Genomic DNA, 25,554 nt, shown 5'->3' with positions numbered 1-25,554 from the left:
GCATAGCTGAGGAAGGGCAGGGGTATAAAAAGAAAGAAAAACAGCACTTTAAGCAGTTTAGTGTCTTTTGGCGATCAGGGGGGCACATTTTTCAGAAATTACGCCTGGGGAGGGGCCCCTGAATGCCCCCTCTGTGCACACCACTGGTATGTTGGTTGCATCTGTGGAAAAACTTGCAGAATCTTCTTAACAGCTGCCAAACAACTCAATCTGCTGTTAGACAACCTAAATTAATTAAATATATAGTTATTTATCTACCAGGTTGATGTGAGAAGAGGGTTAAACTTCTTAAACTCAAGGCTCCTCTGCCTCCAAACGGCCCACAAACTCTGAACACAGCTCTGCAGCCAGAAAGACGTTTTAATTTTAGCCCAGCATGGTGCATCGACCGCATACTATTAATAAAAGGTCAAATAGGAGGGGATGTTTATGCAAATGTTGACAGCAGCGGGCTATAAGCTCGCTGTGGAGCTTTATACATCATCCCTGAATGAGACGCTTTTCTGTTTGGCCACTTTAGTCCACGCTGATATAAGTGCTGTACGATGCTCGTGAGTCATTTGCTGTTATTGTGACTTTCTCCGGGCTTCTTTCTTGGCCGGGGACCCCCCTCGGGGAACCTCCAGTGGCACTCCTGGAGGTCCCCAGACCGGCCTTATGTTGCACTTTGTTACTCATCCTGAAAGTGGACGTGTGTGAGCTTCTCCAATCAGGGTGAAACTTTTTTTTTTTTTTTTTCCTTCTTGAAAAAGACAGACGGATGAGGGGAGAAAAAGTCTCTTCTAACTGTCAGCTCCCCGCCACCCCTGATGCCATATTTAGGATACAAATGTGAAGAGATGACAGCGTTGTAAAATGGTGCCCGTGCTGAGATTATAATTAACATTTCCAACCTACATCACTCTCCCTCCCACTTCTCCTTCTCCGCTCCTCTCTATTCACCAACTCCTCCTGTACAATAAATGGGAAAAAATGCCAGAAGAAAAGGAGAGGAAAAGGGGAGATGGAGGAGGAGAGAGGAGGAGAGAGTGAGAGGAGAGGGTGACCAAACGGAGGGAGGAGGGAGGGGGAAACGGCGTATGCTTGTATACAACCCTGATTTCCATTTTTTTCCCAACTCGTAATGTATTTAATTCAAGTGAAACGTAATCATGACGTGTCGTGTCATTAATCTCCTCGCCGCCTCTCCCGTAAGTACACTGAGTCTTTACTTTCAACATATATCCTATATCTCCATTTATCTACTTTAATTTAACCCACCACTCTGTTTACATATACACTTTTATGCATGGCGGCACGACACACAGGAGGCGAAACATTTACTAAATTGTTAAATTTACAGCGACTGTTGTTGCCTCTTTTTGCTCACGAGCAACACTCGGGATAATGGCCAATTTTAGTTGTTGTTGTGTTTTATGTCTCAGTCAGTTTTTTGGACGTGTGTGTGTGCGCGCGCGCTAGAGCTAGCATACCATGAAGCATGTATATGTCTGTATGTATGTTAACCGCGCGCTCCGCGAGACACTTTACGTGTGTGTCATGTATGTAAGCCGGTGTATGTGCGCGCGTGGCCGACATCCATGTAGCCCCACGAGCCCTCTTCTCCTATAGCCCGTGACATGACAAAAAAAAAAAACGGTCAGAAAATGCGATGTTTTCTCACATTTCTCGGACGTTTATCGCTGAAACATGACACAAGTCGACGCAGCGAGTCGGGAAAAGAAGAAAATGGGACTTTGAGATCGCTGCAAGTGCAAGGAAAGTCACTCGGAGTGGTTAAAGATGTATTTTGTTGAATTTCGCCCAACTTTAACCAAGTTGTGTTAAGCTAGCTGCTACGAGGGGGACGCAGTTTCGCTATGACCTCTTCTTTTTTTTATTATCTCCCGGTGAAAAAACGACAAAAGTAGCTTTCACCAAAAGAGAAAAGAAGAGAGGCACAAGTTCTCAGTGCGTAACGGAGGATTTCGATAAGCCGCAGACATATTGTCCGGGCGTAAAAGTGGATTTTTGGATGTTAGCAACTTGATTTACAAAGCGTAATTTGCCACTACATGCGATTAGCTTGACTAATTCTTTTGTTGGGCATTGTGTAGTGCATTGTTTTCGGTAAGCACCGTCACTTTCATCTGGGATGTGCGCACATCCACAGGCTGATACAGCTCGACAACGTTACACTTTCTTCCCCCCCTCCAACCTTTTTTTTCTCTTCTTCTTCTTTACTACAATGTTGACGCTTAGCTGTCCTAACATCACCTCAAGCTCAGAAAGTAGCATAGCAAGTGTGGCATGCAACGTGTGTGTGAGAGTGTGTGTGTGTGAGCAAAACGCGGAGAAGTTACCGGGCTCTCGTGTCTGCTTATAAAATGTGCGTTTTTTGGACAAGATGTCGCTTTTTGGAAGGGGGAGTGATGTCGGTCAGGGAGATTGGCAGAGGATTCAAGATGAAATCCATGATGGCACTTTTTTTTTTCTTCCTCCTCCCGTCCTCTCCCTTGCTCGCTCACTCGTCTTTTCCCCTCCCTTAATCTTTTGTATAGAAAATTTAAGAACAAAATGGAGCAGGGGAGAGCGCGATAGATAGGCTGACATGACACACACACGCCACCCCCGACTTCCCAAAAAAAAAAAAAAAAAAAAAAAAAAAAAACTACGTCCCACTGTTATGGTTTTTAATCGCTTTTTTTTCCTCCACTGTGCGCGAACAGGGTTAATCTCGTGTTAGTGAGGGTGTTTTGTAAGTGCATTGTTTGTTGACGGTTATTTATTTCATTAATGTGCCTCTAATTGAGATGGCCGCGAGAGAGAAGAGGGGAAAGAGCGACTGAAAATGGTTGCACGTTATTGACGCACATCACAGGGGCGAGGAGGAAATTCCTCATGAGATAAGGCGCAGACGTGTCATCTGGGTTGACCACAGACACTCATGACGCCTTTTTCTATATCCAGAGGAATATGTTTAGGGATCCTGAAATGCCCTATTTTTAAACCCAGCAGAAAATGTCACACTTCTCAGAGCGTGTGCAGAGTGGAAGTAGGTTGACATTGTTGGCTTGTCCTATAAACAGGGTCCTAAAACTCTATTTACTTATATTTCTACTGCACAGATTCCCCAAACGAAAGATTTCCTAAACATCCTGAAAAAGCGTAAATTTTACGACTTTAAATCTGGCTCAAAACTTCCTTCACGAATAGAAATTCGAAAAGCAAAATATCCAGGTTGTCTCCTTTTTGATGCTCTCATGCGCCACAAAAACCCACTGTACTAATGCACCGCACAGTGTCTCCATGTTAAAAAGGGTCTAATGGTTTTGCTTCATTCAGACCTCTATGCTATTTGTTCTCAAGTAGTGTCCTCCTCCTCCTCCTCCCCATCTTTGTACACACTGTACTGTACTTGAGGGGGCACATACACCCCATCCAGGTGGCTCTTTGGGGGGAAGGGGGGGTTGTAAGCGAAGGAGAAAGAGACAGAGGGAGCGGGAGTAAAAAGGAGAGGAGTGTAGCACCAATCAAGGCTTCTGATTGATATAATTGGGTCATTAGTGCGCTGCGGGAGAGGCACCTGCCTGCCCTCAGTTAGGGAGAATCTACTGCATTGTGACATTTTGAGACTGTTGAGAGTTCTGCTGGCTGCTCGGGATTAGCGTGTATTTAGAGCATTAGGGTCTTACTTAAATAGTACGCCACTTGTGCCACTTGTAGTGAGTTGGCAGAGCAGTTTCCAACTCGTTGCTACAGCAGAGGTGGACAGGTAGGGAATTCAGGGAAGCAAAATCAAGCTGAAGTGCAGAAACAAGAGGCCTGATGGGATTTAAAACAGGAAGTGAATCACAAAAGGAAAAACCTGATGGAGTCTAATCATTAAGATGTGATTTTAAACATATCACCCTGTATGACCTGCCGCAGAAAGTCTGCCGGAGCGTATCTTTACATTTCTACAAGCTGTAGTGTCGGCTTTGCAACCCTTTTATCCCAAAAGTTAGTAAAACATACAGACTCAAGTCCAAACTAACACAATATGTTGCTAAAAAGAGAAATGAACCAAAAAAATTAAAGTAATTCACTTATTTGTCTAATTTCAGAAATGTAAAAAACGTTAAAAAAAAATCACAGTCCCGGTGCTATGCTAGGTTAAAAATGCTCAAGTGACCGACTTTCCCAGAGACTCTGTGCACAACATTTTTTTAAAGCTTCCTGAAACTGCAAATCAGGCGTCTGGTACGGTGGCCCTGAGAGCTCATAGCGCTGCAACTTAAGAAAACACATGCAAAAAGACAAAACAGAAACAAATTTAGAAAACATTTTCATCAATGTTGAAAACAAGTGCCCATCATTTGGAAAAGGCGCTGCAAATACTCTGCAACACAGCGGAAGTGTTTCCAGAGGACACTTAAAAGTGATGCATCACAATTTTAAATAAATCAAACAAAAACACATACTTTTTCTCATTTTCCTACACAACTGACAGAAAGAAAACCATAACAGAGATGTGACTGAAAATCTGTCGGGACATGTGCATCACTTTTTAGTGTCCCCTGGAAACACTCTTGATAAGTTGTGGTCTAAATGATGGGCACATTTTGTCAAAAACTGATGAAGATATTTTCTCAATTTGCTTCTGTTTTGTCCCAAGTTGCAGCTTTGTGAGCCCTCAGGGCCACCGTAGTGGTGTGTCTCTTGGAGCAGACAAATAAGCTGTCTGACATTGGTAGAGAAGACTTGACAAATCTTTCATGGGTGCAACCATAGACTGTAGGTAGAGTGGACAGCGCGGTTTTGAAGCGGAAATACCCCCGTTCCAGGTGGCGCCATTGTGCATCCAGAGTTTGTGCTTCTTTCGAAAGTCTAATCTCTTCTTGACTTTCCCTCCTAACATTTTTTTACTATTCCTGAAAAAAACTTTTTAAAGAACGGCAGATGCCAACCATCATTTTTAACCTGCAATAAAAAGAAGATAGTTTTAAAAAATAGAGGACTATAACAAAACACAGTCCAATAATATGTAGGGATGGGTACCTTTCATATTTGAAACAATACGGTACCGATGCCCAGTACCAGTAATCGGTATCAATACTCAAAAGTACCAATTTTCTGTCCTTTTTTGTTTAATGAAGTCAAAAATTTCATAAATTTAGCATGTTTATTTTTCACTTTATAACTTTATAATGCTGTGTTCATGTCTAGCATGAAAAATTGCTACACAAGGATATATTTTGGTACCTAAATATGGTACCTTTTGATTTTTTGTGGATCGGTACCTGGTAGTTTTGACAGAATTTGGTCGGTACCTGTAAATGTACCCAATTCTGTATAGAGGTAGACCGATATATCGGCTGGCCGATATATTGGGCCGATATTGGGACATTTGTCTCTATCGGCCATCGGCCGTATTTTCTTTTAAAAAGCCGATTTTTGATCCGTTGTATAAAATGACGCAATTTTTGATCAGGCACAAAAAAGATGAGCACCTCAAACTTGTGGAACCACTTGGATACATTACATACTTTTGTTCAAATTATATCAATAAGTTTAAATTTCTTTTTTGACATTTTAAGAAGAGTGTGAATGTTTACTACTGCTTGTTACATTGTGTGTTTACTCAGACAAAATATTTCATTGTTTTGAAAGCTGAATAAATGTTCAGAGGACTGGACACGACTTGTTGTAATAGATTTCTCTAAGTTGCTCAGAAATTGCTGCGTTTCACAAAAAAGTGATAAATATATATTTATTTAACAATCGGCCTGAATATCAAATTGGAAAAATCGGCTATGCATATCGGCATCGGCTGCCCAAATTTGGAAAGCATCGGCATCGGCCCCCAAAAAACCCGTATCGGTCGACCTCCAATTCTGTACCCATCCCTAATATTTTGTAAGAAACATTTCTACCAGGTGTATTCCTCACAAATGTAATAACATCAATCTGGTTTAACAAGCATTTTTGACGCTTTTTGTTTATTGTAGTCTCTATTTTTAAGCTGGGTTAGAAAAAAGTTGAGATGCCAGATCTTCTAAACAATTCCTAAAAAACTGATGGCGAGGATTTTGGCAACAAAGACCCGGATGCACAACTCCCAAGAAGAAAAACTCTTCATTTAAATTAACAAAGTTATAAACTCAGAATCACAGCATCACTGGTGTAAAGAAGGCATGCGTTACTCAAAAAACTTAGGCAGCAAAAGGTTATATATCTATCTATAATAACGAGAAATGACATGACGATGACTAAAATACATGAGGTAAAGGAGCACAGGTGAAAACAATGACAATCAAAGCGGCGGGGAAACTCCAGGGCAAGAAATGACGTAACTTGAAGCGAGACCAAAAACAAAACCTGACAAGATAAACTTAAAAGACAAAACTGATGAAACAAAAAGGTGATTTTAACATATTAGAGAAATCCTGAAAGAACTGAATCAGGAGAAATCCGTATGAAATTCTGCATTTTGTTGGATGTAGTAGGAGAATTCATCAAGGTCACATTTGTACGGATCATACGTAAGAAGAATCTGCTAAACCTTTCTCAGAAGGTATCAGATTTATTGCCAAGAAGCATTGCTACAACAAAGAACTAATCCACTAAAAACAAATAAGATCACATACTTATCTCTGTGAATCAAACTGATTTAGTATCCAAACAAACATTTCGCCTTCCAACCCGTGTAAGGTCAGGCTTGCTTAGATTTTTATTCGGCAACTCAAGGATCACCATTTGATTTTTATCTTGTTAGTATTCCATCAAGGTGCCCTTGTGCACGATGCTAAAATAAGCGTTTCTTCCTGAAACGACACCTCCATGAAGTGAACGTTCATACAAAAAGTGAAATCCAGGGTGCTTTAAGAAAGGTGGTACTAAGAAAGAGAGCACATGCTCTGCAAATTTCCCCAGGGGGAGTCAAGAATCATCCCATGTTAACAGTTTCTATTTCTTCCTATAGGTGCTCACATGTCTGATAAACGCGATACTCTTATTCCACAAGGGGGTCGCGGTGTCGGGTCAGCATCCCTCAGGGTGTGGGTAGTCTGCATCTTCCTGAAGGACGCCAAACGTTTGGGGAGATTTACGTTCAGAGTCTGATTGACAGTTTTCAGGACTCGCTTGGATATTTGATTAGAGACTAAAAACATCACACAGACGTCGGTTTCACCTCTCTCTTTGCTGCTTTCTTCCTCACCCCTGCAGGTGAACCTCGGCGTTCAAAGATAAATACATCCAGCGCGCTCCAAACCAATTCTCCTTTCAAGGCCCGAGTCTTGAAATCTTGAATCAGACGAGTCAACCGGCGCCTCCGCTCATTGGTTTAGACACCGCGCGGCCCGTATGACTCGGAGCGAGAGCCCTGTTTCTCTGCTGAGTTGCTGTGATGTTTCAGACTCGCCTGCTCAGATCTCCCAGTTTGGCGCTTTTTGAAACTGCGGGGAAGTGTCGGCTCGTGCTCTCCGCTGACGGAGGGATTCATTGAGAAAGAGTCGGAGAGATGGGAAGGTTAGGCTGGCAGATGTGTGGAAAAAAAAGCAGGATGGTGTTAAGTGGCGATGGAGAAAGTGGCGCAGACTAAAGATCCAGAAGCTGAGCTGAAAGTATCATTTTTTCAACTTCTTCTTCTTCTTCTTGAATACAAAATATGGTTCAAAAAGGTCAACTACTTTTCATTCTGTTGCCATTTGAAGGACAACTTTTTTCCAGCAGCGCCACGAGTCCCTGTCGCCTCTTTCCAAGGTAGTTTCAACCTCGTTTTGGCATCGCAACTCAAATTCTTTGATTCATAAAAGTATCATTTCTCCACATAAGGAGTCAGCCATCTCTAAGAGGAGGAGGAGGAGTCACTGTGGGAGACTTTTCCCCTTATCACTGCTAGAGCCGAAGATGAGGGGAGGGGAGGGGAGAGCCAGACTAAGTTGGTGCGAAGCTGGGAGTGAAGCAGGGGGGTTCAGGGAAAGGTGAAGTAAAGGAAATGAATACCGTCTGTGGGGAAGTTCGCCACGTGACCACGCGATAAAAACCACAGGGCTAAATTATACTGTACCTCACAGAGCGCCGACTCCCCCCTCTCCTCTCCTCTCCCCTCTCCAGCCGCTCATCCTCACTTTCATACACATTCTTTGCGGTCACTCTCACATACAATCATCCCCAAAGGACACCTCACCTCGCGCCGACTCCATCACATGAGAGTTCAAGCAATATAGTTGGAAGAAAGACGCACTTGTAAGGGCTCAAACACAAAGATATCACAGCCTGAGGCCCAGGCCGGAGATTTTAGAGATGCTTATTTCAAGAGTCACAAAGAAAGGCTTTCGAAACAAACACAATGAAGACGGCAAAAGCAGCATCAAAAGTGTCAGTGTCCAAGGTGTCTGAACTTAGACTTTGGACCATAGAAAAAGTCAAAAAATACAGACAGCATGCAGGAACTTTTAAAGAAGAAAGAGGTTTCACTTGTTGAGGTGCCTTTTTTCCGATTTCCAACATTTTACTCCATGTAGATTCCAGTAGATAGGAACTGATTAAGACTTTGATCCAGGAACCACCAATTTTCAAAGCTTAAAGTGTTTGAGGAACTGAACTTGTTGCACAGAAATCCCGAAACATCTTTTTAAATGACATCAGGAAACAGCTGAAGCTCCCAAAATGGGCAGCTCCTGTCTAAAGTTGGACTGGACATGAACACAGCATTGCAAGTTTATATATCGAAGAATAAATATGTTAAATAAAGAAAACTTGGGACTTTTAATTAAATAAATTTGTATTTATTACCGCATAAAAATACACAAAAGTACTGAAAACTGGTACCGTATCGTGTCAAATGTGAAAGGTACCTATCCCTAGTCACATTCATGTTCAAAAGGCCAACTTGTAGGGATTACAACTTGCCAGAAAATTATTTGTAAAGATGTCACAGGATAACCGTCTCAAAAATTATTTGATAGACTTTTGCAAAAACAAACTTTAACTCCTGACATCATCTATCTTTTTTGGGGGGTTTTGATGTTGCAAAGAGTCTTTCAGATACTATTACAGCATTTCTGCGCAATGACTTCTATTGTCCACAAATTTTTCAAACATGAACTTCGAACTCTGGCAGGGACCACCCACTTTTGGTACTTAAAAAAGAACTTACAAAATCCTCTATCTTGAATCATTTATTCACATACTTTTTGAACATCAACATTAGCCTCTGGAAAGCCCCGCCCATTTTTGGGGACCCTAAAGATGCCAGAAATTATTTGAGTATAAGTAAAGGAATTTTCATGACTTCTTCATCCAAAAACTTGTACACAGGTGTTTGCTTGTGGAGATAAACGATGTTGGCAGATGTCCTTTGAATTGATATCACAGGATTTCTGTGCCACAAATGATATTTTCCACCAATTTTTTACTTAACAGAAAATCAACACCAAAACTTCTTTGTCTTCAATCATGTTGGCTGAAACTTCTCAGATGTTAAAGAAACTCTGCTTCTTGACCTCTTCATTTACTTCCTTGAACTAAGATGTTGGCCTCTGGAAAGCCCCGCCTACTTTTGGGACTTGACAGAAAATTCAGCTCCAAAACCTATTTTTTTATAATCAGGTCAGCTGAAACTCCTTATGTGCCTTTACTTCTTCATTTACTTGTTGAACATCAAGGGTAGCCTCTGGTAGGTGCGGCCCATTTTTGGGACTCCCAAAGATGTCAGAAATGATTTAATCAATGTTAAAGAATTTTCACAGCTTCTTCATCCAAGAACATGTCTTTGGTGTTTGCTTGTAGAGATAAACAATGTTGCCAGAGTTCAAATTTTTCGAACACAGACTTCAACCACTGGCAGGAACTGCCCACTTTTGGGACTTGACAGAAAATCAACACCAAAATCTCTTTGTCTTCAATCACTTTGACTGAAACTTCTGGAATGTTAAAGAAACCCTGCTTCTTGACCTCTTCATTTACTTACTTTTTGACCATCAAGGCTAGCCTCTGGTAAGCCCCGCCCATTTTTGGGGACTCCCAAAGATGTCAGAAATGATTTAATCAATGTTAAAGAATTTTCACAGCTTCTTCATCCAAGAACATGTCTTTGGTGTTTGCTTGTAGAGATAAACAATGTTGCCAGAGTTCAAATTTTTCGAACACAGACTTCAACCACTGGCAGGAACTGCCCACTTTTGGGACTTGACAGAAAATCAACACCAAAACTTCTTTGTCTTCAATCACTTTGACTGAAACTTCTGGAATGTTAAAGAAACCCTGCTTCTTGACCTCTTCATTTACTTACTTTTTGACCATCAAGGCTAGCCTCTGGTAAGCCCCGCCCATTTTTGGGGACTCCCAAAGATGTCAGAAATGATTTAATCAATGTTAAAGAATTTTCACAGCTTCTTCAACCAAGAGTCTGTCTCTGATGTTTACCTTTAGTGATAAATGATATTGCCAAAGGTCATCTGAATTGATATCACAGGATTTATGTGCCACAAAATCTTTTGTCCACCAATTTTTCAGACATAGACTACAGTCTCCGGTCGAAACTTCCCACCTTTAAAACTTTACAGAAAATCAGCACCAAAACTTCTTTGTCTTAAATCATTTTGGCTAAAACTTCTTGAATGTTACAGAAACTCTTCTTCTTGACATCTTCATTCACATATTTGCTAAACTTCAGCATTAACCTCTGGTAGGACCCGCCCATTTTTGGGACCCCAAAGATGCCACAAATGATTTGAATAGATGTTAAAGAATTCTCACAACTTCTTCATCCAAGAAGTTGTTTCACAAAATTTGAGTGGGTGTTGCCCTTGGGCCTGTTAGCTTAACTTCTGCACAGGCGTTTTCTTGTCCTGATATTACAGGATTTCTATGCCACAAATTCTTTGCCTTTAATAAAAACAAACTTTAACTATTAGGTTTTTGGCTTGTCTGTGGACCCTACTGGGACACTTTGAAACATCAAAAATCCATCAGCTACAGTTTTTGTTTACAGAGACACGCACCTCACAAACTTAACTTTGCAACCCGCGATATTCGGCTTCAAACGGCAGCTAAAAAACACACAACCCACCACAGACACGAACACTGGTATCATTAATGTAAAGCCAAGCAGATAAAGTGCTTCCTGCCCACACACCGACACTGTTGGAGGCACAAAGTGAAAGGTGTTCACACCCTCACATTTACAATTATGATGTGTTGAGTGCTGGCGTGTACAAACCTGCACAAACTGCCTTCACAATAAAAGCGTATCACTCAGTGGATATTTATACAATGACATCAACCCCCCCCAACTCCAAAAAAATAAACTTGTCTGAACATATTGTGCTCCGACTTCCTTGGCAAATATTTCAAAGGGATTTGATGTATGACTCAGCAACCCCCACCACCACCACTTACTCTTCTTTTACACACACCTTGCGACACAGTGGCAGAAGTAGCTGTCAGTTTTTAAGTCTTAGAGGAAGGAAGATGACATATCGACCCCTGTCATAAAAACTAATTTCCAGTGGAGGTATTTAAGTGCTTGCTGCAATGCTTGACACAACAACAGCGTGCTGTACGGGTTGTTGTTCCCCTCTTTGTGTTTCCTGGGTCCCTCCTCTTCAAACCTCACATTTGCACCCGACATTAAAAATGCATTTCCTTGATGTGCTTTAAATATCTGGTTTCTGGTTTCCGTAGAGAAAGCGTTTCAGTCTCTTGAAGCTGACAGTTAACACCTTGTTGAGTACCTGCACTCGTGATTTCCAAAAGTGCTTCGATGCATTTGCAGGAACGTGGACGTACGCGTACTTTACTGTTCTTCGTGCTTCATTTGCACCTGATTTCAACGCGCTTCTGCTCCACCTGATTCAAATTTGATTTGTGTCCCTCACCCACCACAACCCCCCTCCCCTTTTTTTTTTACCCTGCATCCTTTGCAGCACCTTATCTTCCTCTCTCCATCTATCCAAATTGTCTTTATTGGCATGACAGGGCCGGTGGTTGGCGACAGCCACCGTCACGGTAGAACAATGCATTGTGATGGTGATATTCATATGATAATTCCATCAGACCGAACACGCCGCCGCCGCAGATACGTCCTGCGCCCTCTCTTCCTGTTCCTCTCTACATATACGTCTTTGTGTTGACTTCTCTTTATGTTGTGCCCCAGCCTGCCACTCCAACACTCTGATTCCTCTCCCGCTCTCTGTTCCAGCGTGTCTGTCTTTTTACCTTTATCCCCCTCTTTTCCCCTCAACACCACGCTGGCAATCACATTAAATCATTTTCATTCACGTCGCTTCTGACGGTTTCTTTTTCTGCTGCCCAGTTTTGTGTGTGTGTGTGTGTGTGTTTCCCCTCTGTCTCTCCCTCTGTCTGCCTCCTTTCTCATTTTTTTGCTCCTCGCCATGTTGGCAGGGCCCAATCTACCAGCTGATATCAGCATTCCCTGGCACGCTGCCAACTGGCAACACTGCAGGAGAGAAAGAAAGAGAGGAGGAGAGAATGAAAGAAAATTAGTGAATAATAGACGGAGGGAAGGAGGGAGGGAGGGAGGGAATGAGAGGGGGATGGGAGGAGTATGAATCAGGGAGAGAAAGAAAGACAGAAAGGGAAAGGAAGAACAATAATGGTGGATTAAGAAAGGACTCAGTGTGTGTGTGTGATTGATATGGTGTGATATCCCTGTGAGTCATAGCTGAGCTAAAATGTCAACTGGCTACATGAGAATCTCTTTGTCATCCAGGCTCACTCACACACACAGATGCATAAACACTAATCCAACAGATCATATAAACACATATGTGGCCATACCCCTGCGTGAACACAAATATGGGCGTCACACCTGCGAGCACAGATGTTCCATTGTTTTGCCACAATGATTGATGACCTTTTGTTTTGTTGTGGGCGCCTCTGCTGCTTCTCAACTCCGCCAAATGATGGCCGGAAAAAAAAAAAAAAACAGCCCATGTGCATAAATCCAGTCGTGCAAAGTGCTGTGCACTCAAAATATTTGGGCGTGTGAGCGCGGCCTGCCAGAAATGCCTGCGTGTGTTCAATATGCTGTATATCACACTTTACGTTTTCGCTGACTGCGTCGGATGTCTGGGTGATGCTTGCAGCGCAGTCGACATAAGAATGAGCATTTGTACTCCACAAGATTAGCCATGACTAAGCAGTCTGCAGGTCAAATCTGACACACCCAGGCGGTAGATTTCACAAATATCACTGTGGATAAGTGCAAACAAAGTGTGTGTTTTGTGTGTATACAGTCAGGATTTTAAGTGAAAAGCTGCTTCTGTGTGAGTGCACAGGAAGGGTGTGTGGGGAAGTCAAAACATCGCGCGCCCATCCTGTTTGGGACACTCCATGTCCTGTGGTGGTGCCCTTAGCGCCTAAACACACACACACACTAACAGACAGATACACACACACACGGACACAGAGTGTGTGGCTAATCGTCCCATATGTTGCTTACAGTATGCTTTGTGAAGGAACAGGTGCACACCTGTTACACATTCAAGAGCGAGCACGCCCACACCCACCGGAGATCAAATGAGGATTTACTTTGTACTTAGCGCTAAAAGATTCAAAAAGGCGCCATAATGAGTGTGCGTCTGATTCTCCGATATTAGCATCTACGGTGGAGTACATTCAAAGAGTCTCCCAGCGAGTTTCATCAGAAGTCTTTAAAGAGCATTTCCACCTGCGCGGATAATGATCATTTCATTTCAACAGATAATCACATCATGATGTGGGCTGTTTTTTTTTGTTTTGTTTTTAAGTGGCTACACCTTCGTTTTAAGCGCAGCATTATTGGGTTATTTGATAAAGCAGGCTTCAAATTAAAGTGCCTCGTTTGTCATCGTGTTGTCATCAGCGTTTTTTTGTTTATGTTCGTCCCCAGAAAACTAAAGGAGGAGGCCGCCACAGAAGTGTGTCCCCAATCAGCCGAGACACTAAAGAATGGCATAACATCACACGCACTGCTGGTAATCCTCTCTTCTTATACACACTCTTGCAAATACACACACACACACACACGCGCTGGCACTGGATCCATCTCCACGAAACCATCTGACTCGATCTACTTTTTGGATGTTTTCCAGTTTTGTTCAAGGTCGTGTCGCAGTTTAAGATGCACCACATGTAAATTTAACTTTCCCCTGGGTTTTCTGAAGTTAGCGCTCTTCCACTCACTCTTCTTCTTCTCCTTGTGTTTTGTTCTGATAGAGGATGGATTCTCCGCCAGAGTGTGTGCTGTCTCTTTCCTGTGAGCAGCCCCAGTCCCCCCCCACACTGCCATCCTTGGACCACAGCCCCCAGGCCTCCTCTCCTCACACCCTGCACTCTCTACCCGACAGCCCTGTCGTCTTGCCCATCCAGAGCCCCGAACCGTCCCCTCAAAGCCTCGACACTACACCCACTTTCCCGCTTTCTCCTTTCCCCCTCCACGAGGACAACAACCACCACAATGTCGACGACGACGACGATGAAGAGGAAGGGCTGGATGCTGTCCCTCCGTCCCCGACCCCAGCAGTTGCTTTGTTCCCAGGAGGAGGGGGGCAAGAAGCAGCCTGCAGCCCGTGTTTGGACTCCTCTCCTCCTGCTACCCCGTCAGCACCCACCCTCGGGTTCGGGGCCTTGGAGCTCGCCCTCTCATCAGGGCAGAGTGGGAACTGCAATGACGAGCTAGACCTCCAGCTGTTCCAGAAAGAAACTGTCACGAGGGCGATACCTGGAGTTGGCGGCGCCTCATCGGGGCCTGCGCTCAAGTTTCCTTGTCACGTTTGCGGGAAGAGATTCCGTTTCCAAAGTATTTTGTCTCTTCACGCCCGAGCTCACAGTCTGGACAGAGACCGCCGCACTTCAGCTCTCTACCGGACTGGACTCCCCTCAGCACCCCTAAAGCAGCATCTCAAAACCCAACAGAACCACAAAGACTTACTCAAGAACCACAGAAGCCACTCAAACCAGCGTTTACTGCCAGGGAGTCTCATCCAGCATCTCACGGAAGAGGAGGATCTGGATGGAGAGGTCAAAGGTCTCGACGATGGCCTTCAGATGGAGCAGAACCCAAACTTTTTACTGGATGACAGCACACCACTGACCCCTCCGCTTACGGAAGACCCCATTTCTGTAACCTCTCCTTATTCTGCGACTATCTTAGAGGGTGCGTCTACGCCCATTGCGCCCACGTTTCGATGCCATGCCTGCAAAGGAAAATTCCGCACGGCCTCGGAGTTGGCGCGGCACGTCCGCATTCTCCACAACCCCTATAAATGCACTCTTTGTCCTTTCTCCGCGAGTCAGGAGGAGAGCCTGGCGTCTCACTTGCAGGAGTGCCACCCTTCCCCTGACATACCTTCTCTCCCGACAGCCTTCAACTCAAGACCGGTCATCGCGACCCCTGACACTCCTGTTCCCACCCCAACTCACACCCCAGCCCCGACTCCCAGTGCTCCCTCAGCTGCTACGGTAGTTGCGACTTCCTCACTGCCAGCATTTCGCTGTGAAACATGTGGACAGCGGTTTACCCAGTCGTGGTTCCTGAAGGGACACATGCGTAAGCACAAGGACTCGCTGGACCATAAGTGCCAGGTATGTGGCCGTGGCTTCAAGGAGCCCTGGTTCCTCAAAAACCACATGAAAGTACATCTTAACAAACTTGGCCTGAAGGCAGGGTTGGGAGGCCTTGGGGGCCAAGTTGGTGCTGAACACCAGGCCAAAAGCTCTGCTAGTAATCAGTCCCTCAACGCCCTCTACTCAAGCCTTCTCCTGGCACAACGAGGAGGCGGCAGAGGAGGACACGGACGAGCTGAGAGGGACACTGGAAGCAGAATTGGATTGGGCTCAAGCAAATCAGCCATCCTGGGGTATCTGGGGTTGCCCAGTGATGGCAGCGGGGCCAGCTGCATGGAGAGACTTCAGGCAGTGGCACAGGTAGCAGAGATGGGTAACGGGGGCGGCAGTGTCGGTGGATCAGGAGCATCTAGAAGTGAAGCAACAGCGTCAGTTACAGAGGGAGGGGACCAGGCCACTTGGTGGCAGTTGGTGGCTCGCAGCTTGGCTGTCGCTCAGCAGCAGCAGCAGAGACCCCACCAGCGAGGGCAAGGGCAAGACCAGCGAGGAGGTCAAGGTCGCAGCTCAGTGATCACCGAGGCCGACCAAGTCCGAGCTTACCTTGGGGGCTTGGATCCCAGAGACGAGTCTGGAGGAGCGGGAGGACCTTGGGAGTGCCCTGATTGTGGGAAGCTGTTTCGCAGTCTGCAACAGGTGGTGGTCCACGCCCGGGTTCACACTCAGAGGCCTCAGAAACGAGTCAGCGGCGAGGAGGAGGGTAGCGGGAGTCGTAGAGGCGCGGGGCTCGGAAGGAGCAGTGAATTAAGACTGGATTCGCAGCTGCACAGTGGTGGATCCCAACAAACGGGAGACGTGAGACCGGAATCAAAACTGCACAGCGGAGGATCACAACAAGCCGGAGCAGCCGCAGGGTTTCACCCTGTCATCTCAAGCTTCAAAGGTACCACATTCATGCTTTCCTGTTCGGTCTTTAGGGTTGTTTGCCCACGTATAATGGCGCTTTCTTATTTTTTCACTGCTCTTCTATTACAAATAGACGCTCTCAGGAGTCTCTTCACACCAGCTGTTATCTTAACACTTCCTCACCCGTTTTCTCTTGCAGGAGAAAATGGCCTGACTTCAGTCTCCTCCATACCTTCAGTTCCCACCAGGGAGCGAGTGCGCGGTAGAGGGATTAAAGACTGCCCCTACTGTGGTAAAGCCTTCCGCTCTTCACACCATCTTAAAGTGCACCTGAGAGTTCACACAGGTGAGAGCTGCTACAAGTTTAAAAAAACACTTTTTCTTTTTTTAACCTTTATAAATCCCTGGAAAGGTTTCATCGAGCATCCTTGCTTAGAAGCACAACTTTTTCAAAAATTGGCCCCTGAGAGTTGGCTCGAGCTAATCATAGCCTGTGTTCTGCAGGCAACTGAGCAGCTCCACTAGAGCAACTTCTGTTTTGCTGGAGGGTATATTAAGAGTGGTTCTTTCAGGAACGTCAAGCCACTCCAGGGATTCATACTGCTAAAAAAATGCTAAAGCTCACTCACTCTTACTATCCTGTAACTTCATCTCTAAGAAAGACACGAAATCCAGTTCATTCCCCATAATTAAACAGCTGTAGTTTCTTTTCTGGCTTGAATTGCTCTTCTCTAAATTGTTAAATTAAAATGTTTGGCTCAGGCGCTTTTGGTTTTGTTTAATCTGATGATTTCTGAGTCAACAACAGAGCAAGCGCTCAGATTTTTCATTAACTCCCAGTAACATGGGTTTAATCTAAAGGCTGACTTTGCCTTAAAAGGAAAAAAAAAAGAAATCTTTGTCATTTTCCTTAAATTTTCCTTCAGTAACATCCCATCAAGTGCGACCACAGAGACCGTATGTGGCAGGCTTTCTCAACACTTCACGAAACAAAACAAACATTTGACAATGAAAATGAAAATTGGGAACTCTCACAGCACTCGCTCCATATTCATACCACTTTATCGGAATGAGTCATTAGCATGTCTTGTTATTTGCCTCCATTTTACGTATTTGATCATGAATTCAGAGCCCAATTCACCATTTTAGAGACGCCACCAATCCCCAGCAACTGGTAACTGGACCACGTCCAAGTCTTTTCAGCAAGACAGTGCCCAAAATGCATTGAATTAAATCTCTTTGCCATTATGAATACTCATCCACAGCTGACAGGACCTATCAAATTACAGCTATATAACTCATGATTGCATGCAGCTCTTTGTCTTGTGCAGTATTGCCTCCCTGTATCATCAAGTGATTACCACATGGTCAGTAATTTAAGTGAAGGCATCAAATTGTAATAACACACTTCTGATATTGCCGTCTTTATGAGATTTTCAGCTCTGGAGACTTCTTTCCCAACAGATCCCATTGTTCTGGTGCCGTCATCAGTCTTTTTGTTCGTATAACAAAGATCATTAACGCTTTCCACGTGTTATATATTTTCTGCCCCCCAGTATAATGCACTCGTCTCTCTGTCTTTCATGACAGTGTGCTCTTAACCAGTGATGGAATGCTGCCATCTCCCTTCAAAACCTGTAACTACATCTCCAACCAACCAGTGCCAGTGTTCAAAAGACTGCATTGGTGGATTTTTCAACCGTTTTTTTAAATAAGGGGTTCAAGATTCTGGATGTATTTTGACAGGCCATAAAGCCAACAACGTCCATTAATGTCAAGGCCACTGACACTCAATTTCTTTATGTAATCCATCACAGGCAAGGCAAGGTGTATTTTACTACCACTATTTTTGCATTTTAGCAACAAATGGTTAGCATTAACTAACTTTTATTCCACTTTTGAAGTCCCAATATGCTTTGGCATCAACCAGTAAAAATCCAATCCAATTGTCTTTTTGGCAACTTCTTGCTTTTCTAACTTTGCAAACCCAGAAATGACCCCTACAGCCGTGTTTTTGTGCAGCAGAAGCCCAGAGCGCTCACACCAAACACCCCCTCCCTGCTCCTCTGCCGGTTTCCTCTGCACTCAGACGGGCCCATAGTTTACTTGACCAAAAACACAAATAAACAGACTCCCACTGAAAAAATCTGATATGGGTCTGGATTCACGCTTTATTTAGAGAATTTTCAGTGCGTTACTTTCACACAAAAACACCGCTAAATAAGGCTCTAGTTCTCATTGTGTCGTAAAACGGCGCTACCTCCGCTGCAGAGCCACAGCTGGCTACGAGACGCTCGTCGTTTAGTGTATCAGTCCGCGCGCACGGCGTGCCAGATATAAACAAACGCAGGTAGTCTGCCAGGACGAATTATGCAATAACAACGCAAAGATGAGTTACTATGAGAGCGAGGACAACCTGCCGTTCACTTTGAATAAAGCGTGAATGCAGACGGATACCAGATTTTTTTGGTGGGAGTCCGTTTATTTGTGTTTTTGGTCAAGTAAAATATGGCCCCGTCTGAGTGCAGAGGAAACCAGCAGAGGAGCAGGGAGGGGGTGTTTGGTGCATGCGCCCTGGGCTTCTGCTGCACAAAAACACTGCTGTGGGGGTAATTTCTGCCCTAAACCTTGTGATAGGACCCAACTTTTTCCATCCTGGAGTATCACTTTAAGGAAATATGACACTGGTTAACACAGAAGAGCATGGATCCAGTCACACCATTTGAGTCTGCCATACCAGGGACCAATTGCATCAGTGCATCCTGAGCATTGACCGTCAACTGGTTCATGGTACCAAATTGACTCCATATAAAGCAGCGGTCCCCAACCTTTTTTGCACCACGGACCAGCTATTCTTCTGTCTCCGCATTGTCTCTTTTACCCTGCTGAAATTTTCCAAAGATGTTTTTTCTTTGTCCATTTGCTAGCTTGGGGGGTTTGGCATCAAGAAAGAGTCATAGACAGAGATAATCTGTTCATTTTTCAAAATAAAACATCATTCAGAATCAGACAATAAATCAAACTGAAATAATGTAAGTTGAGTACTTTCTATGCGCGGCCCGGCACCAGTTGACCCACGGACCGACACCAGTCAAAAAAAACTAGTCCCCAGGAGCAAACACATATGAGGTGTGGTAATTACAATGGTCACCTCTCAACTTTGGCAACTTTGAGGCCAGCTGTCATTCACCACTACGATGCCAAGGGAGGCAAAAGATTTAGTGAAATGATGATGGTGGTTGCAGAAAAGTACAAAGTAGGACAAGAAAAACAACAACTGCGTCATGGTGCCTTTCATTAAAAAAAAAAAAAAAAAAAATCTGTGGTAATAAAGAGTTAATGGGCCCGAATTTGGACCAACACGTTGAATGAGCTTAAATGTGCTTTTGCTTGCAACTTCTTGGACCTCCACCCTTCCCCCTGTCTAATGTTGTGATTCTAACCTCCTTTAGGTGAGAGACCCTACAAATGCCCCCACTGTGACTATGCCGGTACCCAGTCAGGCTCCCTGAAGTACCACCTGCAGCGCCACCACAGGGAGCAACGCAATGCCTTGGCGGCCTCCTCCAACTCCTCCTCCTCCGGTCTCGCCTCCACTATCAACAACCTGACCTCTGGAACCTCTGGGCAGCCCAAGCAGCGCAGATCCCAGCTCAACCACTGCCCGGTCAACCGAGGCCAAGCCGACTCCCCAACCACTCGGCCAGGCCAGCAGTCCTGGCTCCTGGGCCTTCCGGACCAGCGGGAGCATCGGAAGGCCCTGGCAGCTCTAAGGGACGTCGATCTGGAGACCCAGTACAGGTACCTGTCTGGGGTGATGGGAGCTCTTTATCAAGGTGGGATAGAAGGGGGCTGGATCAGGGAGGCTCCTGCAGCCAAGGCCCCTAAAGTGTCCCGTCGTAAGCCCCTTACAACAAGCCGGATGGTTCAGCCGTCGAGTGACAAAGACGGACCTGCACCGTCAACTCAAGTGGTTGGGTTTGAACCTCTGGATCTGTCCCGTCGTACCTCTCCAGGCCCTGTAGGGATGGAGGAGGATGGAGGCATGAGTGGTCTAGAAGGAGCAGTAGTTGCTGGAGGGGACAGCGGAGGTGACAGTTCAACAGGAGTCAAACTGAGCCAGTGCTTGTTCTGCCCCTTCCGCACATCCTCATCAGAGCTCATGGCCATGCACCTCCAGGTCAACCACACCAGTAAGTCCAGACGCAAGAGAGCCCCTTCCTCTTCCTTGGAGGACGAAGGAGTCCCAAAAGTCACCAAGACACAGAGGGACCACTCTGACCTGGACTCCCTGGCAGTATGGAGGCATGCAAATGAAGTCAAGTCCAAGGCACCTTTGGGGGAATGGTCCTCAACCCAGGCCAAGACCTTGAACGGTCTCTCCGAAGTTGGTGAAGAACATCTGGACAATACCCTCAACCACTCAGACTCCAACATGGCCAGCGACGTCACTCTCCTCGGGAAGATGGAGGGAAATGAAGAGGAGCAGGATGAAGAGTTGGAGGAGAATCTGGAGAACAGCAGTTTGGAGGATTCCCAGGACCATGACCTGAGGATGTCCCTTGCTCTTTCACCTGCTCTGAGCTCCAACCACATGGTGGAGGAGGATGAAGACCAAGTCTTAACAGATTAAAACGGCTGCGATGACTCTGTCGTCATTGGAGAAGTTGGTTTGGTCTTTTCAGCTACATTCAACACGGGATTGAAGACGGGGCGAGAAAGAGGTTTACGGTCAAGGTTTTGCACCTTTTTACTTAAATATCTGGAGAGTTCTTGTCTTTTGAGATTCTGGAGAGGATGGTGTTGCGCTCTCGGTGATATTATTCCTCTACTTTTGTTCTGACAACCACAAAGTTAATCCAAATCTTTCAGGATTTTGAAGGCCACGTTTTCTACTTTTTGTTCCAAGTCCACTTTGAGATTGGTAACTTGGATGAGGACCACAAAGGAGATGAGTGGCCTCTACAGCATCATTCCAGTTACATTTATTCCACACTAACAATGGACTGTAAATCCAAGATTACCTATCTGACCAATGCAATGCCGGATGTACAAGAGACGCTCTCTGAAATGACTGCGGTTTGAAAACTCAACTTTCACGATGAGGAACGTTTAGTTCCGAAAAGTTCTGAACTCTGCTAAGCTAAGCTACTTGGTGTTAATTTAAGGTATGAGGCAACAGTTCCCTTGACTTGTTATCACTGCCTTGTTTGTCTGAAAAGTCCCTAGACGATTGTCCTTAAGAAAAACAGAGATAAGAATTTGTAACATTCTTTCTTTTTTCAGTTAGTGCCTGTTCATGTATGTTGTTAAGGGAGTTCCTGGTTGTGTTTTGCACCCAGGCTCTGATAGGTCATTTATTTTATCTGAATATACAGTTTAAAACAGTTTAAGTAACAGTATATTTGTTCAAAGTGGTTCTAGGGTGTTGTGAATAGTTAAGGTGTAAAAGAAAAGCTACTTTGGCAGCGTGACGTAGCCACTGTCGGTTCAAGTTGAGAAGAAGTAAAAAGCAGTTGATATAAATAATGTATAATGTGATAAAGAGGGGTTGAGAATCAGCGTTTACAAAGGTGGAAAAGAACAAAACGCAATGTGGGAGTCTGGCTGTAGGAGCCCCTGAACACAATGGCCTGACACCTTCTTAAACAGACAGAGACTTAGTAACTGTGTCGAACGAGGAGGAAGCTCTTCCTGTCTCCACAGGTCGAGGAAGAGAAAGCAGTACCCTGCCTCAATCTGAAAAACAAACTGTCCTCTCGGGGTACGGTGTCTTTTAGATGACTAGGTCCCCTCTCTTCTTCTTTTTATATACGAAAAGAAAAGACAATGGTAGGAGTTATTATTAAAACACTAACAAATGCATAGACATCCCAGTAGAATATGTGTAGCTTTTGTAAAGACGAGAAAAAAAAGCAGATTTTTTGTTTATTTTCATTTCAAGATGCTTACAGAAAAAGGTTATCAATATAGGTAATATTGATTATAATGTTTGTGAGCTAAGACTAGTTGGAATGTCTATACAGAGCACTGTGCAAGGTTTGAGTTCCCAAAGTAGTTGTTTTAATTTTTGACTTTATGGATAGACCAAACGTTTTTCAGTGGAAGTCGTCACTTTCTGTTGTCGTTTTTAACGTGTGAAGCTGTGGTTTGGATAGATTTACTCCATCGATTAGCTGTATTTGCTGAGTGTCCAACCGTTGAACTGGTTGTTAAAGAAAGTTCGGATTATCAACTCTCGGATCATGAAACGGAAACAATCCAACCTGCTGGAGCAGATTCTTGAAAATCACGAGTTAACAACCACTATTTATCGACTTGGGTTAGGGCTAGGGCTAACCCTGACCCTAACCCTTCTTTTTGATGGAGTATCCTACACCTGCGACCACATCTTAATGTGCATTAATGTGTTTCAGTTCCTTCTTAGAGCACCTTATGAGTTTCGTAGTGAAAGTCCCTTAGTGGTGTCTCCTTAACAACTACTGTCAACGCCATCGTGCCTTCTGTTTCAAGCACTTCCTGGTGTATTTTGTAAAACTCACCAAAAGCACTTAGCCTATATCTACACACACTCTTCTTCTCTTCCTCTTCTTCATCATCACTTCAGCCCATTTTCCTGATCTCTTTCTCTTCACCTCCTGACCCCTTCCTCCTCCTTGGAGAGGTCTATCAAACCAGATTTCTCTGTTGGGCCCGTTCGGCCTTAAACAAGGTCACTAGGCCTTATTACAATCTAGCATGGCTAGACTCTTGAATGAATAGACTACCTAACCTGTAGAGTACAGAATTATATCTATGTAGGGTCTTAAAACTAACCCCTGGTAAACCAAAGCCCAAGTTACTCCAACGAGTCGTATTTAATCTCTAAGGTGCCAAAACATGTCCAACGTGACACTAAAACTTGATAATTCACCTCCTCTTCCTCTCATCTATTCCTCTCTTCGTCATGCTTGCTATACCCCCCCACGCCCCTCTTTCGCCCGTCAACAGTCGATCTCTAGCACCACTTGAAGGTGACGTGTACTATCTGGTATCGAGGCCTTTATTAGATTTTTATTTCAGTTTGTGTGGTGTTCGTTCAATGCCGTTGAGATGGAAAAACGCTCTTCTTCTGATGATGATAATTATTGTTTTTGGCATTATGGTTAAAAAGATAAAAAAAAAATAGACAAAAACAAGAGAAATGTGTTGTTGAATGTTGTACAGATAGCACTAGAGATGTTGTGTTTTTTAAAGAGAGCACAAACCTTGAGCGACGGTCTCTTCGACTCCTCCCGAAGGCAGACGGGAATAAAACAGCCTGCCAGTCAATCAAAATGTCAAATGACAGAAATTTCTGACAGATTTTCGATTTTGTTCTCCGGAGATTTGAATGTAGGAGGCAGCCTTTGACTTTTCCCGAAATTCTTGCACAGAAAAGTACTTGCAACTTTTAAAGAGTCAGATGAACATGTGGACCACTTTTATCTGTTGTTGTTTGAGGCAAAGTCTGTTTGACATAAACTCAAAATGACCGTAGAAAAAGTTTCTTCAATTATCGTCTACTATTATCCTTTGGGTTTGGGTTAGCTAATGTCTCTTGTAGCTTTTGCGAACAACAGTGAAATAAAAAAAGACCCTGCCCTGTCTAAAGTAAAGGGATATTTCTCAGTTTTAGTACATCTCACTGAAAAACATTATTTTTAAATAACTTGTAATAAATTGTCGTAGCGTTCGTCTGACTCTGAAGCTATCACTCAACATTTGCACAAAAAAAACATCACGGCTCGGCTGTGATTATCGTAACTCATGTGAAAACTGCACCTTATCCTCTGATGCTAAATAACGTCGTCAGACTAAACTCGAAGCTGAATTTCTAAAATCATCATGTGAAAAAAAGGTGTAACTGTGATGAAGGTGTTTTATTTCAAAAAGGACAAATCTCCTCGAGGCGAAGCGGCCGTGCTGGGTTTGGGCTCTTGTGTAGTTTACTGCCATTGCAGTGAGGGAAAAACTGATCTAACATAGTAGTGACTAATATGACTTTGTGGACAGATAAAAAAATAAAAATAAAATGCATTAGAAATAAGTAAACTCAAAGGAATGTTCTTTTTTTGTTGTTGATGTGTCTCTGATGTGACCAGTTTTGTATGTTTGTGATTGTTGACCAACATGTTGAATCAAACAGCTTCAGACTGCAGCACTTGTTGCCTGGAGAGCTGCACAAATGTGGAGAAAGGGCGCCCTCTTGTGGCTTTGAGTTACAATGCAGCAACTGGAGAAAACACATGGATTGTGAGTGAATTTTGCTAGGATCTTATGTTGACATATATGTTTTTAAAAAAATTTAAAGTAGAAAAAAAGACATATTTGAAAAAGTGCCCGAGTTTAAAAAAAATAAATAAATAAATAAGGGTTAGGACGAGTTTGTAAAATGTTGATAAAAAGTGGAGCTGGTGGACTTGTCTAAACCCAGTATCTAATTGAAAGTAGTGCAAAAAATATATATTTAATGTGTCTTTTGTTTAAATTGATGCTGACAACATATTTTTTTTATTAAAAAGAAAAACAAAAGGGGTACCTGGACAACAAAACTGGAAAAGAAAACTCCAGTATGTCTCTTAAATGTAAAGATTAAAGAAAGGCTCAACACTCTATGAGAGGCAGTATGAAAAAATAATTTAACAATCTCAGCAGAATTGTCCTAAAATTAGGGAATTTTATAATCTGTAATCCATAAAATCATTAAAAGATTTAGAAAATTTTAATTACAAAAAGAACAAGGACTTGGCTCTGTATTGGAAGTCACCACATGGGCTCAAAATCACTTCCAGAAAACAATGTTTGTGAGCAGGTTACATCTGTACCATGTCCAAAGGAAACAAGGTATATGAACTGTTTTGTGGTCTTAAAAATCAAAATGTGAAATTCTTTTTGGAACTCATGGACACTGCATCCTCATCTCTAAAGAAGAAAGAGCAGGGGTAACTCTGTTTGGGTACCAACCTGCTCTCAGAATTGTCTCAACTTTTCAATCTTAGCACAAAAAAAAGGTTAAAATTCAGTTTGATGTGTTGGTCCAGCACAGGTTTCCTCTCTGATCTACAGATGTACACACCTTTTATCAACCAACCC

At 43.8% G+C, this 25,554-nt stretch overlaps 1 protein-coding gene across 1 annotated transcript; it reads left to right on the top strand.

The window, feature by feature from the left end:
- Window positions 1-1,037: 1,037 nt before the first annotated feature.
- Window positions 1,038-24,508, top strand: znf219 (zinc finger protein 219). The gene is made up of 5 exons (XM_074699363.1): window positions 1,038-1,190; window positions 13,862-13,946; window positions 14,188-16,477; window positions 16,640-16,786; window positions 19,893-24,508. Exons 3-5 carry the CDS (start codon window positions 14,191-14,193, stop codon window positions 21,071-21,073), a joined length of 3,615 nt encoding a protein of 1,204 aa, XP_074555464.1. The 5' UTR covers window positions 1,038-1,190; window positions 13,862-13,946; window positions 14,188-14,190; the 3' UTR covers window positions 21,074-24,508.
- The last annotated feature ends 1,046 nt before the right edge of the window (window positions 24,509-25,554 follow it).

The sequence above is a fragment of the Halichoeres trimaculatus genome, unplaced genomic scaffold (genome assembly GCF_033239565.1).
Source record: "Halichoeres trimaculatus isolate MK-OKI-2021-1 unplaced genomic scaffold, fHalTri1.1 fHalTri1_scaffold_22, whole genome shotgun sequence".
NCBI lineage: Eukaryota > Metazoa > Chordata > Actinopteri > Labriformes > Labridae > Halichoeres > Halichoeres trimaculatus.
This window is presented reverse-complemented; position numbering and strand designations above follow the sequence as displayed.

Bases quoted from the DNA above. Each gene is read 5' to 3' on its own strand.
- znf219 (XM_074699363.1), top strand. From the start codon at position 14,191: ATGGATTCTCCGCCAGAGTGTGTGCTGTCTCTTTCCTGTGAGCAGCCC. The intron at 16,478-16,639 runs GTACCACATTCA...TTTCTCTTGCAG, and splicing joins TGTCATCTCAAGCTTCAAAG to GAGAAAATGGCCTGACTTCA. The intron at 16,787-19,892 runs GTGAGAGCTGCT...AACCTCCTTTAG, and splicing joins GCACCTGAGAGTTCACACAG to GTGAGAGACCCTACAAATGC.